Consider the following 16829-nt stretch of genomic DNA (forward strand, 5'->3'; position numbering starts at 1 on the left):
TCAACTCATTGTTAAACTTGAAAGACTGAGTGTGGGGGCGCCTGAAAGTGAAGACAGATTACTCGTGCGGGGCTAGAGCAAAGCCAGCCCTGAGAACTCCAGTGCCCCAGGGGAACCAGCTGTTAGGCAGAGGGGTTTCACCTGGCCTCAACCAGCTGCATGTATAAACAAATGCGCTGCAGCTGCTCCCCCCAGGGGCGAGGGCTCCCAGCTTTCTGCACCCTCAGGAATTTCTCAAGAGCTGTGCTGGAAGAGGCAAGTGACACGAGCTGTGGTCTGAACCTGGCCCCAGCTCTGATGATACATTGTTCAGCCCTGAAAACACCTGAACAGGTCTGCTGAATGTGGAGAAAGGAAGAGCGGTGACAACCCAAGGTGACTAAGAGAACAGTAGTGCCACTTGGGCAGGACAGGGCATGACGGGAAAGCCTCGCCCCGCAGTACGCCTGCACGTGTGTAGACGTGCGTGTGGACACGGGCAGTGCTGAGTGCTCACTGCACATTTGTCACCAGAGAGCACGGGTGGGCGCTCCAGTCGGGACTCAGCCCCACTATCTGCACGAAGTCCTGCCTGGAAAGGTCAGGTTGGCATTTGTGCTCCAAGGACAGGTCAGTGTCAGCCCTATGAGCACTGCCCATGCTGCATGCCCATGTCCTGGCAGGAGCACCTGGCACCTGCAGATGTGAGATGAGCAACTCATCAGTCACAGTCCCCAGCCAGGGGGCGTGGAAGACTGTGAGGAACTTGCCAGTCCAGCACCTGCGGGGCCAGGCAAGGCAGCCCAGTCATCTGCAGGAAGAATGACAGCCAAAGGAAATTCCAAACCAAAAGGTGACCTGCTTTGGCTTCCAGGGATAGTTGAGGAGAAAGCTTCTCCATTAGTGGGAATGGTGGAGAACTGCATTCCAAGGAGGAGAGGAGGCTGCACCAATTCACTCCTGCCCTCTAGGCCCAGGATCTGCAGCTGACCTTGGGGCCTACATGAGAAAGGGAAGAGCTGGTTCCTGGGAGCTGCTTCCAACACATGGACCCTCATTTGAGGTGACTGGCAAGAATGCTGAAAGCAGTCTGCTGGCAGAAACAGCCAGGCCTTCCCCTGGGCCAAGAACTCCCAAGAAAGAGGGCATAACAATTACTGCTGCAGGGGTCTGGGGAGCCTGAAAGACTGGACACCGCAGAGACCCAAGAGTCAGACCTAGGCCATTTCCCTGAGCAGCAGATGCCCTGGGAGCAATCACTGAATGGTCATGTGACCCAGACCCTCCTGCCCAACTGCCATGACCTCAAGTGGCCTAGAAGCATAGCGTGGGCAGAAGCACCCAAAAGAAGCTTCAAATAACAGCACACAGTACAGAGCCTCGTGTGCTTCAGTTTCCCACAGGGCTTCTGAGGTCTCACAGTCAGAGCGCCTCACAGCTTGCTTCTGAAAACCTAGCAGGGCAAGGAAGATGGTTCCCAGGCCTCTGAACAGCACCTTACCCACCCCTGACCATCTGGGCTTATCCACTAGAGCTGAGGAAATGGCTCAGCTGGGCCAAGAGACAAACAGCTGGACTTCAGGTAGGCAGAGGGGTGCCACATACATTATGAAGCAGGAAGAAACCTGAGGCAGGGGAAAGGGCTCCACGTCCCTGTCTCACGGTCTCTCTCCCTCTTCCAGGACTCCATCACATTTCTCTCTCCATCAGAGACTTCCACATTTGTGCTTATGTTCATTAGGAGTTCTCACAAGCCCACCCTTTTCACCAGCAGAGGTGACTACAGCAGTGTTTCTCTCACTCCGTCAGGGTCCGTTCACAGTCCGATTTCTCCCTGTTAAGAGTTCTCACACACCCAGGTTGTCTCTGTCAAAAAGTCCTACATCGGCCTTTCTGTGTGTGTCAGGGCTCCCCACTGTCTCTCTCTGTCAGATAATCCCACAGACACACACACTATTTCTCTGTGAGGCGCTCCTGCAACTACACTGTCACTCTGTCAGAGGTTCCTGCAGTCACTCGGTGTCTGTAAGGTGCTCCCACAGTCAAGCCATGTCTGTGAGGTGCTCCAGCAGTCACGCCGTGTGTCTGGGGGGTGCTCCTGCGTTCACCCTGTGTGTCTGAGGTGCTCCCACAGTCACACATCTCTCTTGCTCAGGGCCTCCCACAGGCAGTCTCTGTGACATACTGTCATATTTGAGTCTCTCTCTTCATCAGAGGCTCAAAGAACAGGACATTCACCAGGACCTCATCTCTCTTTCCCCTGAGAAGTTGCTTAGTAATTATGTCATTTGTCTCCAGGTACTGGTTTGAGCCCATCTGGAGCTTCTGGGCCTATATGCAAACCAGAGGTCCTGATGGGCCTCTTGGCAGGGGTAAGAGACTCCTTGCTCTAACTCTAGAGTACCACCCTGGATGTGTCTGGCCATTAAGTAGCCAAGCACAGCCAGATCTATGCTCTGTGGCCTCCCTAGAGGCCCACAGTGAGTTCAGGACAGGAGGTAGTAAATCTATTTTGGGTTTGCTAATCAGATACATGTGGTGTGAGGCCTCTGTCCAGTCCCTGACACCCCTCCCAACTTCACCAGGAAAGGAGATGCCTCGAGTTCCTACCTGGATGATGTCCATGAGCTTCTGCAACCCAGCCGTGCTGGTGAACACTCCAGCACCTGTGGGGACAGCAAAAGGCTGACATCCACTGCGTGCAGGTAATATCCACCCAGACCCACAGGACCAGGAACCATGACCACGTGGCCAAGTTGTACCTCATAGCTGCTGGGTGACCAGCTTCCCCCCAACTGAGAGTCAAATATGGGATATGCTAAAGGAGGGCAGCTGGGAGCCAGAGGGACAGGCCCTCCAGAAGTCGTGGAGACGAAATCTGCTGACAAAAAGGCTCTGCTGTCAAACAAGTGTAGGAGCTGCCAGCTTCCAGTGCCCAGGTGCTCAGCAGACTCGAGTCCTATCTCAAACCTCCCTCAATGCCCACCCAGCAAGGGGGTTTCATGGCTTCAGGCTGGGATGACGCCAAGCCCTGGGAAGCCTTCGGGACCTCACCACTGGATAGAAACAGGGTGGGGTGAGGAAGAAGCTGCTGGGAGCCACAGCTCAGCAAGCCTGCCTAAGCCTCCTGCTTTTCCTCTTCTAAGAGAAACTAAGTGAGACACAACAGAAAGAAACCTCTAACAGCAAAGCTGGAACAAGAGCACAAGGGCCTGTCAAATGGTGCAAATGCTTCAATGCCCCAGGCAAAAAGGGAAAGCCCCACAGGTCAGACTCCCACTCACAGGGAAGAGCATACTAGATAGCAGGCTACCGCACAACTGCGCTGGCCACCAGTAGGGCAGCTCTGCCCACTCCTGTCTGCATCAAAGGGGCTGGCCTGACATGCCCCACACAGCAAGCTAGAGACTCACGTCCTGCCAAGTGCTGGATGATCTGGTCCAGTGACTCCAGGATGCAGATCTTTGACTGAAATGTTATCTGGGCTTCAGCAAATAGGTTGAAGATATAGCTGATAGAGAGAAGAAAACAAACCTGAGCCTGGCCAGGGAACCAGGCCTGCTTTGGGAATTTATAGGTGAGCAGCCGTGTTGTTGTTGTTGTTGTTGTTTTTGTGCCAGGGATGGAACTCACAACCTCAAAATTGCCAGGCAGGTGCTTATGCCACTGAGCTAGATCCCCAGCCCCATGAAAGGCTTTTTAAGCTTCCTCCACTCAGAAACAAATGCTGAGTCCTATAGGATTAACAAAAGCAAGGTGAAAGGCCTGTGCCCTCAGAACTTTCAGGGGTGCCTTCAGGGGTAGAGATGAAAGGGCCCTGGCACAACAGCCACATACCAAAGAAAAGACCAAAGTACTTAGTCCAGGGGTCAACACAGCAGGGTAGAGGGAGGGTCCTCAGAGCTTCCCTAGGGTGGTGTTTCTGAGTGAGGCCCCCAAGTGCTTTGGAAAAAGAGATAGGGACCAGCAGAGGACCCCTAGGGTTCAGTACAGGCTGGGGCAGGCTGAGGGGCCAAGCTGGAGCCCTGAATCTCAAGCTGGGGAACAAAGCTTCATCTGAAAGAACTGGAAGTCCTGTAATCAGTGGTATGCCCAGGAGAGCTGCCACAGTGATAGCTCATCTGCCTACCAGACAGAAGCCCCTACTGGCATAGGCTGCTGGAAAACTAGGCAGCGAAGGAGCATTCTGGACATTCTGGGATGCCTAGAGTCCTGAACAGGTGGGTAACAGCACTGATTGTGCTAAAGAGGAAGGCCCCATTCCAACCTGCACTGCTAACAGTGGGAGGAAAGAACTGAAGGACACAATGTGTGCCAGTGTGTGCCCTGACTCCCAAGGGTCTCATCGACCACGTAGAGCTGACAACCTCTTGTTGATCTTGGAATCAAAAACAGACCCCACTGATAGATGAAGCCCCAGGCCTGCATAGTCAGAGCCAGCAGGACACCGTGAGGACAAAGACACCCACTCTAGGCAGGAGCCTGGGTCAAGGGTTTACCCTTTGTTCCTCACCTTCCTGGCTTGGTGACACCACTGCCATCTCCAGGCAACTGGACAGCATCAATGGCCGCTTCCAGGCGAAGAAGGATCACTGTGGGTCAAGGAGGGTCAAGGGCAGGCTCCACCGGCAGGAGGGGTGAGGGAGAGTGGCACTTACTCTTGAGCTTTGCAATGTCTTCCAGCTGCATGTTCAATCCTGGGGAAGAGACCAGCACATGCATAATTCTGCTGTATCCTAACTGCCCACCAGGTCCCCAAGAACCAGGAATTTTTTTCCCCTTTTTTCTTTTTTTTTTTTTTATTTTATTTATTTATTTTATTTTATTTTTTTTGGTCTTTTTCTTTTTTATCTGTACCGGAGATCAAACTCGAGACTGCCTGTTTGCAAGGCAGGCACTTATGCCACTGAGCTAAATCCCCAGCCCCCATCCCCTTTTTTCTTTTGAGACAAGGTCTTGCTAAGTCACTAAGTACCCAGGATAGACTCAAACTTTTGACCTTGTACTCAGCCCCCAGAGTGCCGGGATTACAGATGTGTGCACCATCACGCCCACCCAACAAGGGATCCTTTGAATCTGTTCGTGAATCTGTTCGTGAACCTCCTCCCCCTGAAGCTGTGTAAAGTCTGAGGGCTGTACTCTCACAGCGGGCAACTGCCCAAATTCAGACTTGTCCCTGGGTGGCATACAGTATGCCAATGATAATGGCTCCAGAAGTTTCTGAAGGTTAAACTGACCAGGTGGACCAGGACACACACTCTGCATCTATATAGATGCACTGCCTGCTAAAACAGGTAAGAACCAGAGGCTTCTAATGAAGAATTCAGTGTTTAGAAACCAAAATTATTTGTTACAAAACAAACACACCTACAAGAAAAATCTCAACTCGGGGCTGGGGATTTAGCTCAGCCACATAAGAACCTGCTTTGCAAGCAGGTGGTCATGAGTTCGATCCCTGGTACCGATAAAAAAAAAAAGAAAACCTCAACTCAAAAGAGAAATGGCAACAGATATCAAAAACAACATAATATAGATATTCGAATCTGACAAGGATTTTAAAGCACTCATCATAGAAATGCCCCAACAAGCAATCACAAACTCTCCTGAAACAAATTAAAATATGTAGAATGAGAAACACATGGCCAAACTTTAAAATGTAGTTGGCAGGCTCAGTAACAGAATGGCAGAAAACAACCACAACTTAAGAGATAGAAGCCAAAAGCACACGTGTAATGCAAGCACTCTCGGAGGCTGAGGAAGAAGTATCACAAACTCAAGCCCATCCTAGGCAACTGAGTGATTCCACAAGACCCTATCCCAAAAAATAAAAAGGCTTGAAGATGCAGCTTGGACAAAGGCCCTGGGTTCACCCCCAGTGCCACAAAAACAAACCAAAAACCACGAATTTATATGCCAGGGGCAATGATGCATATCTATAATCACAGTTATTTGGAGGTAAAAATTAGAGGCCAGCTTGGGTCACTTCATGAAACCCTGTCTCAGAATAAAATTTTAAAAGGATGGGAGTGTAGCTCAGTGTCAGAGCACTTGCCTAGCAAACATAATGCTCTGAGCTCATTTCTCAGGGGGTAGAAAAAGATTTATACATAAAATGACCCAACTGAAAAGCAGAATGAGCAGAAAGACTGAGCAGACGTGTCAGATCCATTCAGGGAGATGAGAAAGAGTGTGGGGAAAACAATGGCTAACAATTTTTCAAGCCTGTCAAAAGAACTGTAAATTCTAGAGACTACATGACTCGACAAAGGGTAAACTCATGAATCTGCAAAGGGTAAACTGAAGACAGCCTACACCAAGACACAGCCTAACTAGTGAAAAGTAAAGCAAAACAGTTTGGCTCAGTCAGAGACACAGTGTGTTATCAACAGCATAGGGTCATTCAACGGCAGTGGACTCGTATTGGCACTGGGCCCAGAGCCGTGGAAGACACTCTTCCAACACTAGCAGGCGACAGCCATGGCCACAGAACTCCAACCCAGCAAAACTACACTTATAAGAGTGAAGAAAAGGGGCTGGGGATTTAGCTCAGTGGCATAAGTGCCTGCCTTGCAAGCAGGCAGTCGTGAGTTCGATCCCTGGTACCGATAAAAAGGAAAAAGACAAAAAAAAATAAAAAATTAAAAAAAAATTAAAAAAAAAAAAAAAAAGAGTGAAGAAAAGATAGTCTTAGATGTAAGAAGAATCTCTCAGTATCCCTTTTCTAGAAAAACTGTTAATCGTACCCTAAATATATCCCTGCCAATTAAAATAACACAAGTGCTGGGAGTCCTGCAGAAGCAAAGGAAATAGAATCAGAAGAACACTTGAACAACCAGGAAGGGAAGAAAGAGCACAGGAGTGAACGGCTAGGCAACTGCTAATGATAATTCTTTTTTTTCCCCTCCATTTGCAGCATTTGGGATTAAACCCAGGGTTTCCACATGCTCAGCAAGAGGTATACCACTGAGCTACTTTCCCAGTAAGTTGTGATGAACTTGTGTTCCTGCCACAGACTCCATGGTGGCTGAAATTACAGGGATGTACCACCATACCTGTATTTTGTTTTGGTTTTTTGTTTGCTTGGTTTTGTTTCTTAGACAGGATCTTACTATGTTGTTCAGGCTGACCTACAACTCCTGAGCTCAAGTGATCCTCCTGCCTCAGCCTCCCAAGGAGCTAGGACTAGAGGTAAATAGCAGGATTGCAGGCATACACTAACATGGCCCACTGAACAGTTGTGTTTTTAATTGCTGATTGTTGGCAAAAATCAAAGTTTCATCTGGTGAGTTCTCTGTATGTAGAAGTATATAAGTAGATAACCATCCTAAAGGTGAACCAAAAGACACATTTGGAAAGAAACAAAGCTTACCATACTCTAAAGAGGACAACTAGATAGGACAACTGCAAACTAGTGTTTGCAGACCTGCACTGATGTGAAGAGCTATGATTTCAGCTATGGCCAGAGACCAGTTTTGGAGGAGGAAGGCTGTGGTTGACCAAGGAGCTCCCATGACAGTAAAATCCTCTTTCTAGATCTGATGGTATTGCTTAACATCTTACTAATTACTTAATCAATGTGCTCATTTTATGAGGTTTTCTATACTTGTGCTTTGCTTTTTAAAATAAAAAGCAAGCCAGGTGTGGTGGCGCACTCCTGTAATCCCAGCACTCAGGAGGCTGAGGCAGAAGGATCACTGCAAGTTCAAGACCATCCTGGTCTACAAAGTGAGTTCAAGGTCAGCCTGAACTGCATAGTGAGACCCTGTCTCAAAAAGACAAAAAAAAAAAAAAAAAAAAACCAAAAAATTAAATTAATTTTTAAAAAACGCAAATTAATAATGGCCTATATAATGATGCCTTTCTAAACATGCCTTTTCAAACATCCTGTATATTTCCCCACAAATACTGATTGGTGCCACCCCCATCCCAAATTGTGCGTCATGGGCTGAACTGTACCCCCCCCTTTACACATTGGAGGCCAACCTCAGTGTGGCTGTACTTTGATACAGAACCTTAAAGGAGACAACGAGGTTACTATGGTCACAGGATAGAGTCTTACTTAATTCAATAGGACCAGTGCTCTTGTGAGGCAAGATACCAGGTACCTGGGAAAGTCCACACGAGGATGCCTAGAAAGCAGCCTTCTGCAAGGGGAGGGTGGCCACAGAAGGACCCGGCTCTGCTGACCTTGGTCTTAGTCCTCCCAGGCTCCAGAAATGTGGAAATTAAATTGGTGTCATTTAAGCTACAGTATTTTGTTACAGCTTTTTCCCTCCCTTTCTGTCTCTCTTTTCTGGTACTAGAGGTTTTTGTTTGTTTGTTTTTTAACTGGTACCAGGGATCAAACACATGACCTTATGCTTGCAAGGCAGGTGCTTATGCCACTGAGCTAAATTCCCAGCATCCTGGTACTAGAGTTTAATCCAGGGTCTCATGGCGGCTAGGAAAGCGCGCACACACACACACACACACACACACACACACACACACACACACGCACTACCTGCCCACTTTTTTCTGTTTTCAGACTGGTCTTTCCTAATTTGCCCCGGCTGGCCACAGACTCATGGCCTCCTGCCTCACCCCTCTAAGTACCAGGGATCATAGCAAGCCCCACCACACTCAGCTTGTCCCTTCATTGTCTTGGTGGTGTCCTCTGAGACATAAAAGTCTCTCAATGCAGTGATGTCCAATTTACCTACTTTTTCTTTTGGTACTTTTTTTAAAAACGTTCTTTCTAAGTACCTATTGTGAGGTCAAGATTCACATCTAGGCAAAACTCCCCATTCCTTAGGTGTGGGCTAAGCTCAACAACTTCTTCCAAGGAGAAGCGCAGGCAGAGGAGGGAAAAGGAGCAATGTCAGTTACCGTACTGTGAAGAACCTGCCAAGCACTGCCTCAGGCAGGGGTCAAGGCCCGCATCCATGCTGTGACTCACACAGTACGATGTGCAGAAATGGCTCTCTACCTCTGTGACCTTCCTCCCAAATCCATAACCTCAGTCCACCCATCCGAAAAACACCAGCTAATCCCTGTTAAGGGACATTCTACAAAAGAACTGACCAGTCCACCTGGAGGTCATCCAAAACCAAGTAAACTCTAAAAATTGTCACACCCAAAATGAAGCTAAAGAGACATGAAAGCTGAATTACATGATGACTTAAAAACTAGGAGAATCAGACCAGGGATTTAGTTCAGTGGTGTAAGTGCCTGCATGACAAGCGTGAGGCTGTGAGTTCAATCCCCCGACAAAAAAAAAGGGCCAAGGATTTAGTTTAGCAGCTTAAGCGCCTGCCTGGCAAAAAAAAAAAACACAAAAAACCCAGAGAATCAACCCTCACACCCGTTAGGATGGCTGTTGGGAAGAAACAGGTCCTGGCCACGTGAAAGATGTTTAATTTCATTCTGGAAATTAAATAGAGAAAAGCAAACCAAGATCAATTTTTGTATCAATTAAACTGGCAAAAAATTAAAAACTCTGCAGGCATACTGCCCCACAGGGCAGGGCTGGTGCTCACTGGGAGTGGGATGTCCACTGGCACCACTTTTCCCCATAGAAGAGAAGTCTGCTCACACTCCAACTCTGCAAAAACACATCGTTCAATCTAGCCAGCCATTCCTCAAAACTAAGCCTGAAGTAACTCCCAAATGAGGGATTAATCACACGAATGTGAATGCAAAGTACTGGATACATCTCACACCACAGACAGAGTGTCTCGAGTCTGTGATGGGGCACGCTCTTTACAGGTAACTATCTTAGGACAAAGCACAAATCGCAAGCAAGTGTGGTCACTCCTCAGTATCACAGGGAGACTGAGTCCTGAGCCCTCCTTAGGTACCATAATCTATGGGTGCTCAGACCTATTGTATCAAATGACGCCATCTCCCTGAATGGATCTGACCCGTCTGCTCAGTCTTTCTGCTCATTCTGCTTTTCAGTTGGGTCGCCTGCTAGTGTTGGAAGAGTGTCTTCCACGGCTCTGGGCCCAGTGCCAATACGAGTCCACTGCCGTTGAATGACCCTATGCTGTTGATAACACACTGTGTCTCTGACTGAGCCAAACTGTTTTGCTTTACTTTTCACTAGTTAGGCTGTGTCTTGGTGTAGGCTGTCTTCAGTTTACCCTTTGCAGATTCATGAGTTTACCCTTTGTCGAGTCATGTAGTCTCTAGAATTTACAGTTCTTTTGACAGGCTTGAAAAATTGTTAGCCATTGTTTTCCCCACACTCTTTCTCATCTCCCTGAATGGATCTGACACGTCTGCTCAGTCTTTCTGCTCATTCTGCTTTTCAGTTGGGTCATTTTATGTATAAATCTTTTTCCACCCCCTGAGAAATGAGCTCAGCCACACAAGCACCAGCCTGGCAAGCACGAGGTCATGAGTTCGATCCCTAGTACCCTAAAAAAACCCTCAAATGACACTGTATTTATGTAAAACCTACACACGTGCGCCTGTACACTTTAAATCATCTCTAGATGATTTCTAAGATGTAAATGTTACATAACTAGATATGATACTGCATTGTTTAAGGAATAATGACAAGGAAAAAACTGTATAAGGTCAGAAGACAAGACAAATTGTGGTTTCCTAAATTTCTCGATCACAGTTGGCAGATCCCACAGATACAGAGGGCCAGCTGTGTCTCCAAACTGTGGCTGCACAAAGAGGGCAGACAGACTGCAGTAGCAGCTCAGAGATGATACCTTAGCACTAGTGGGCTGAGTGGCCAGAAAGCCTCCAAATATGCCCAGGAAGAGGCTGCCTTGCGGGTCTGTTGATGTGTAATATCTGCACTCCGCAGTGCCAGGCTGCATCTGAGCCACAGGGGACTCCACAAGAACAGAAAGGCTGAGCAGGCACACGCCCTCTCTGTACCACTGGACAGGGGAGTCCCAAGTCTCAGGCCTCCAGCTTCACATGTCAGCCACCCCAGGGTCCAGGCCTCTGGGCAGAACGACACCACCAGCTTGCCTGGATCTCCAACTTGCAATCAGCAGACCATGGAACTTTTTGGCCTTTATTACTATGTGAGCCAACTCTAGTGACAAATCTCTTATATAACAGATACAGATGTATCTGTTACATATCTTATATATCCCATTAGCTCTATTTCCTGGAGAACTCTAGTACAATCTCTTATTTGGAAGAACGAAGGGAGGGAGAACAGACAAAAAAGTAACAAAAAAACTTCTTCTACACATGCCTTATTGAAGTTCTGAAATAATATTAACAATATTAACAGTATTTCTGACAATGTGCTCTCAGCACAGTGACCAAAAAAACATGTGAACAACTGGGTGTGGCAGTGCATGCCTGTAATCCCAACACTTGGGAGGCTGAGGCAGGAGGATTACTGTGAGTTCAAGGCCAGTTTGGGCCTCAAAGTGAGTTTAAAACTGGGTGTGGTAATACATGCCTGTAATCCCAGCACTCAGTAGGCTGAAGGATCATTGCAAATTCAATACCAGCCTGGGCTACAAATTGAGCATGTGGCCAGGCTGAACTGCACAGTAAGACCCTGTCTCAAAAAGATTGAAAAAAACAATAAAACAAAGTGAATTTCAGGCCAGCCAGAACTGCATAATGAAACCCTGTCTCAAAATACAAAACAAGAAAGAAAAAAAGAAAAAAACTGAACAAATTTGTATCTCTAGTAAGCAAATTCTTCATTTACCATGGTTAGATTAGCAATTCTAACAAATGTACAGCTTGCTAGTGTTGAACAAATAAATATGTTAGAGAAAGTGAAAGTGAGTTTTCTTACTGTCAAAAAGGAAATTTTAAAAAAGGAGATATTAGAAATACAGGCTGGCCAGGGACGTAAGTACCTGCCTGACAAGGTTGAGAGTTCGATCCCCAGTACAAAAAAAGAAAAGAAACACAAGCTGAACTGAGTGGTGGTGCACCCTGTAAGTCCAGCACTCGGGAGGCTGAGGCAAGAGGATCACTGTGAGCTTGAGGGCAGCCTGGGCTACACAGTGAGTTCAGGGGCAGCTTGAAACTACAGAGCAAGAACCTATCTCAAAAAACCGAACAAACAAAGCCAGGCGTGATGGTGCACTCCTGTAGTCCCAGCACTTGGGAGGCTGAGGCAGATGGATTGTGGCAAGTTTGAGACCAGCATGGGCTACAAAGTGAGCCCAAGGCAGCCTGAACCGCATAGCCAGACCCTGTCTCAGAAAGCAAAAAAAAAAAAACAAAGAAACACAGGCTGGGAGAAAGCTGGACTGATCCTGGGGCTCTGGCCCAGGACTGGAGAGTCAAGCATGAGTCATGATTACACATGCAGGCACCACAGGGAGATGAGCTTGTGCGCATGTGCAACACCCTTGGAGCAACAAGCACCAACACAGCCCAGCACTTGGCATCCAAGTCTACTCTCCAGCACAAGGACTCAGGGTTCCTGAGGAAGTTCCAGTTCCGGGCCGGGACAGGAAGTTGAGGTGGACTCGGAGTACCTCATCCCGGAAAGTCAGGCCTTGCTCAGAGAACAGCTGACTCACGTCAGACGGCACAGCACAGCCTGGGGAGCTCCTCTGCCAAACTGGGAACAATGTGAGCACTAACATAATAAGGTTAGTAAGAGATTATAGTCTGATGAATTAAGCAGGAATCTATGAGTCAAAGCCAGGCATGGTGGCATATACCTGAAATCCCAGAATTAAAGAAGCTAACCAGTCGGCCCACGTCTATAATCCCAGCACTCGAGAGGCTGAGGCAGAAAAGACAGCCATGAATTTGAGGCCAGTCTGGGATACATAATGAGTTTAAAACCAGTCTCCCTGGTATGCTAGCCCATACCTGTAATCCCAGCACTCATTAGGCTGGGGCAGGACAATTGCCAAGTCAGAGGCCAGCTGGGGCTACATAGTGAATTCAATTCAAAGTCAACCTGAACTACTTAGTAAGACCCTGACTCACAAAATAAAACAGTAAGAACCTAAGGCAAGAAGACTGAGAGTTCAAAGCCAACCTGGGCCACAGAGCAAGACTCTAGCAAACAAAACAAACAAACCTCATTTATATAAGAACCCAACTAAGAAATTTAAAAAGTTAAAGGGCAAGAAGACTCATTCTGTAAACATCATATTAATGCATGAATTCAGGGATGAATCACTAAGGGATGGCACACATGACTCCAGAATTGCAAATGGCAAAAATGACTCCACAGGGGCTGGGGATTTAGCTCAGTGGCATAAGCACCTACCTGGCAAGTGTGAGGTTGTGAGTTTGATCCCTGGCACCAAAAAAAAAAAAAAAAAAAAAATGACTCCACAGTAGAGAAGCCTGGCATGTCCATGTGGACCAAGTGATCAAGCTGACACCCCAAGAGTGCAACACACAGACATGCTGCACCTCCTACATGACACGTAGAGAATGCCTCGCTTCTGGGTAAAATCTGGCTGCAGGGAAACATCAGACAAAGACCAGCTACGGGACCACTGACAAAAACAACCAGCTTTTCAAAACCTCATGGCTGTGGAAGATAAAGCGAGGTGAAGAAAGTCCTAAGAGCCTGCAGCAGGCCAGTTTCCAGCAGGGTCCTGGCTTTTGTCATGTTTGGAGGTATGACGACAGGTGAAAAGCTTTTTTTCTTTTTCATTTTGTGAGACAGGGCCTCTCTGTAGTCTAAGCTGGCCTTGAACTCACTATGTAGCCCAGGTTGGCTCGAAACCCTAGTAATTTTCCTGTTTCAACCTCCCCAGTGCTAGGATTACAGCCACATGCCACCATAGCCCGCTCAGTTGGGAAACCACTAGTGAGATCTGTTCGTACACAGACACTCCTCCAGCTGTGATGGGTTACATTCCCATAGACACATCATGAGATGGAAGTTGCTGAAATGTCCTTCAGGCGTGCAGACGTAGCTCAGTGGCATAGTCACTGCCTAGAATCCATAAGGCCTAGGCTGTGTTCCCAGGACCACTAAAACAGAGGAAACCAGGCATCTTGACACAAAGCTGTAATCCCTGTACTCTAGGAGGCTAAGCCAGGAGGATTAGCAATTTAGCAAGATCCTGTCTCAAAATAAACAAAACAGAAAGCGTGGGGATATAGGTCAACATAAACATGGTGTGTTCAATCGCATGCACCCCCCAACCCCTCAGCGCCCCCCACCCCCCGCCTTCAACATACCTCTCCTGTCAAGCATCATAGCTTAGCGACACAGTGCTACCCAAGGTCAATGGTGGCCCAAAGCTATTAAATGGAAAACTACAGAAACAATTTATTTGTGAGGTTCGAATTTTTTTTTTTGGTCTTTTAAGACAGGGTTTCTCTATGCAGTTTGGGCTGCCCTTGAGCTCACTTTGTAACCCAGGCTAGTCTTGAATTTGCAATGATCCTCCCGCCTCAGCCTCCCAAATGCTGGGGTTACAGACAAGTATGTGCCACCATGCCCAGTCTAAGGTTTGAACTTTATGCCATTTTGAATGGGTAAAATTTTGTGCCATCCACCTCCATCCAGCCTGCAACATAAATTGCTCCTTATTCTGTGTATCTACTCCGTAAATGCTCTGCACCCATGGTACTCATCTTCAACAGCCTTCTCGGTTATCGGACGACTGTTGTTTCACCACCACGCTTCTATTCTAGTAACCTTACTGAACTTAACAATGGGCCCCAAGAACAAGAGCAGCGATACTGTTAATTCAAATATGCCAAGAAGCTGTAATATGTCTCCTGTAAGTTGGAAGTTGGAAGCTCCTAACATAGTAAGAAAAGGAAAACAATTAATTGCATGCTAAGCTTTCTAAAACCTAAAGTACAAGATATTTTGGGAGGGCCACATTTACTTAATTTTATTACAGTATTCTATAATCTTCCAAAGCTGTGGCAGGCAGAATCCTGGCCTCCAAAGCCCCCAGGTTCTAATCCCCAGACCTTATGACTATACCTCCTTACATGACAAAAGAGTTCTGCAGATATGATTAAAGTGGGGATCCTGGGAGGGCAGACTATCCAGGATTATACAGGCAGATGGGCTCTGGCTGAGCAGAAGGGTGGCAGGAGAGGCACAGAAGGAAAAGTGAGGATGAAAGAGGAAGGGAAAATGACATGGGCCATAAGCAGAGGGAGATGGCAGCTGCTAGAAGCTGTGAAAGGTGAAGACCCTCACAGAGGTGGTCCAGTGATGATGAGGTCATCGTGTACCCGGACATCCTGAAGTCCAGTGACTGAGGTCCTCATGAGAAAGGGACAAAGGGCTCAGACCTTCGAGCAGAAGACCATCTTTAGACAACAGTGGAGATTAGGCTGATGCAGCCATAAGCTCAGGACTTCTGGCAGCTGCCAGAGCTGACACAGGCAGGCACAGATTCTCCCTCAGGATCCCAGAGGAGCCAAACCTGCTGACCTTTATATTTGGGGCTTTTACAGTACCCAATTTGTGATACTTTGTAACAGCAGTTCTGGGAAACTAAGTAAATATGTAGCAGTTTGTTATTAAAGAAATGAAAGGGTTGGGTAGCTCAGCGGCATAAGCACCTGCCTTGCAAGCAGGTGGTCGTGAGTTCGATTCCTGGTACCAATTTAAAAAAAAGTTGTTAAAAAAAAGAAATGTATAAAACATTTTTAATTTCTAAATTGCCAATAAATGTAACGTGCACAAAAAAGTTCAACTTTGTTTTTTTGTCTTTTGAAACAGGGTCTCACTATGCAGTTCAGGCTGGCCTTGAACTCACTTTGTAGCCTAAGCTGGTCTCAAACTTGCAACTATCTTGCCTCAGCATCCTGAATGCTGGGATTACAGGTATGTGCCAGCATGCCCAACTTAATTTTTTGTTGTTGTTGTTGTTCAATCATTCTTCAGAATGTCAAGCCAGCACCCAGGGATTTAGCTTAGCTGCCTAAGCACCTATGTGGCAAGTATGAAGTCATATTTGATCCCTAGTACCAAAAAACAAGAATTGTCAAGTCAGATATGGTGGCACACACCTACAATCCCAGCACTTGGGAGGCTGAGTTTGAGCCTAGCCTGAACTATTTAGTGAGGCTCTGTCTCAAAAAAAAATAGAATGTTAAGAGACACTGAAGCCAAAATTTCTGTGCCAAGCAAATCTTCTCTCTATGAGGTAAGTGCTTGAGTCACTGAGCTAAATCCCTGGCTCCCTCTTTCTATCAGTACAGGAGGCCTGGGGTCCTAGGCCAAAGGGGCAGAGGCAGATGTTGTGAGAAGAGCAAAGATGGGGCAGCCTGGGCCTCTGCTCTCCATGACAGACTCTGCGTGTGACTTTAGAAGACACTGAGGGAAGGTGAGGCTGTGCATGACATGACCAGGCTTTCTATCTGGATGTCCCCCCAAGCCTATGTGTTCATAGACGAGGCTTTGGGGAGGTGACTGGATCACTGGGCCATGCTACTCTTCAGTGTGGAGAAGCCCACTGGTCAGTTTCTAGCTACATGTGATGCTGGGAGTTGAAGCCTGACTGGAGGAAGTACTGATCGCTGGGGGCGTGGCCTGAAAGGGTCTATTTCCCTCCTCCTCCTCTCTTGATCTCTGCCTGCTTGCTGCCCGCCATACCATACAGCAGTTTCTCCTCTGTGATGCCCCACTGCCATGCCATCCTGCCCTGGAGTCAGCCAACTATCAACTGAAACCTCTACACACTGGGAGCCAAAATAAACCTCTTCTTTAAATTGTAGATGTGGGATACTATGTCTCACCAATGAGAAAGAGACTAAGACACCCACCCACATCCCTTAAGTGATACAGCAGCACATTCAAAGACACTCCAGAAGCACTGTCCCCAGACACGAGTGTCCCGTCTGTTAAAGCATTCTGAGGAAATGTGCACTCCAAGTCCACTACTGACAGAGGGTGTATGCAAACATGGACAGACTAGCCA

At 47.4% G+C, this 16829-nt stretch overlaps 1 protein-coding gene and 1 long non-coding RNA gene across 11 annotated transcripts in view; one reads left to right on the forward strand and one right to left on the reverse strand.

Annotated features, from left to right (window-relative positions):
- The window catches only part of Rtel1 (regulator of telomere elongation helicase 1), a 40477-nt gene that overhangs the window by 10745 nt on the left and 12903 nt on the right, over positions 1–16829 (reverse strand). For all 10 annotated transcript variants that reach the window (XM_063247994.1, XM_063247993.1, XM_063247990.1 and 7 more), the window contains 4 exons: positions 4638–4676; positions 4493–4571; positions 3393–3490; positions 2590–2645 (listed from right to left, as the gene is read on the reverse strand). In XM_063247994.1, coding sequence (XP_063104064.1) covers positions 2590–2645; positions 3393–3490; positions 4493–4571; positions 4638–4676 — 272 coding nt within the window. The remainder of the gene's footprint in view (positions 1–2589; positions 2646–3392; positions 3491–4492; positions 4572–4637; positions 4677–16829) is intronic.
- On the forward strand, positions 11727–16623 carry LOC134475925 (uncharacterized). The gene is made up of 3 exons (XR_010047242.1): positions 11727–12557; positions 15629–15733; positions 16106–16623. It is a non-coding gene; the product is annotated as an uncharacterized LOC134475925 (long non-coding RNA).

Source organism: Cavia porcellus, unplaced genomic scaffold (genome assembly GCF_034190915.1).
Source record: "Cavia porcellus strain 051 isolate PalLab524CR breed Dunkin Hartley unplaced genomic scaffold, mCavPor4.1 scaffold_5, whole genome shotgun sequence".
Lineage (NCBI taxonomy): Eukaryota > Metazoa > Chordata > Mammalia > Rodentia > Caviidae > Cavia > Cavia porcellus.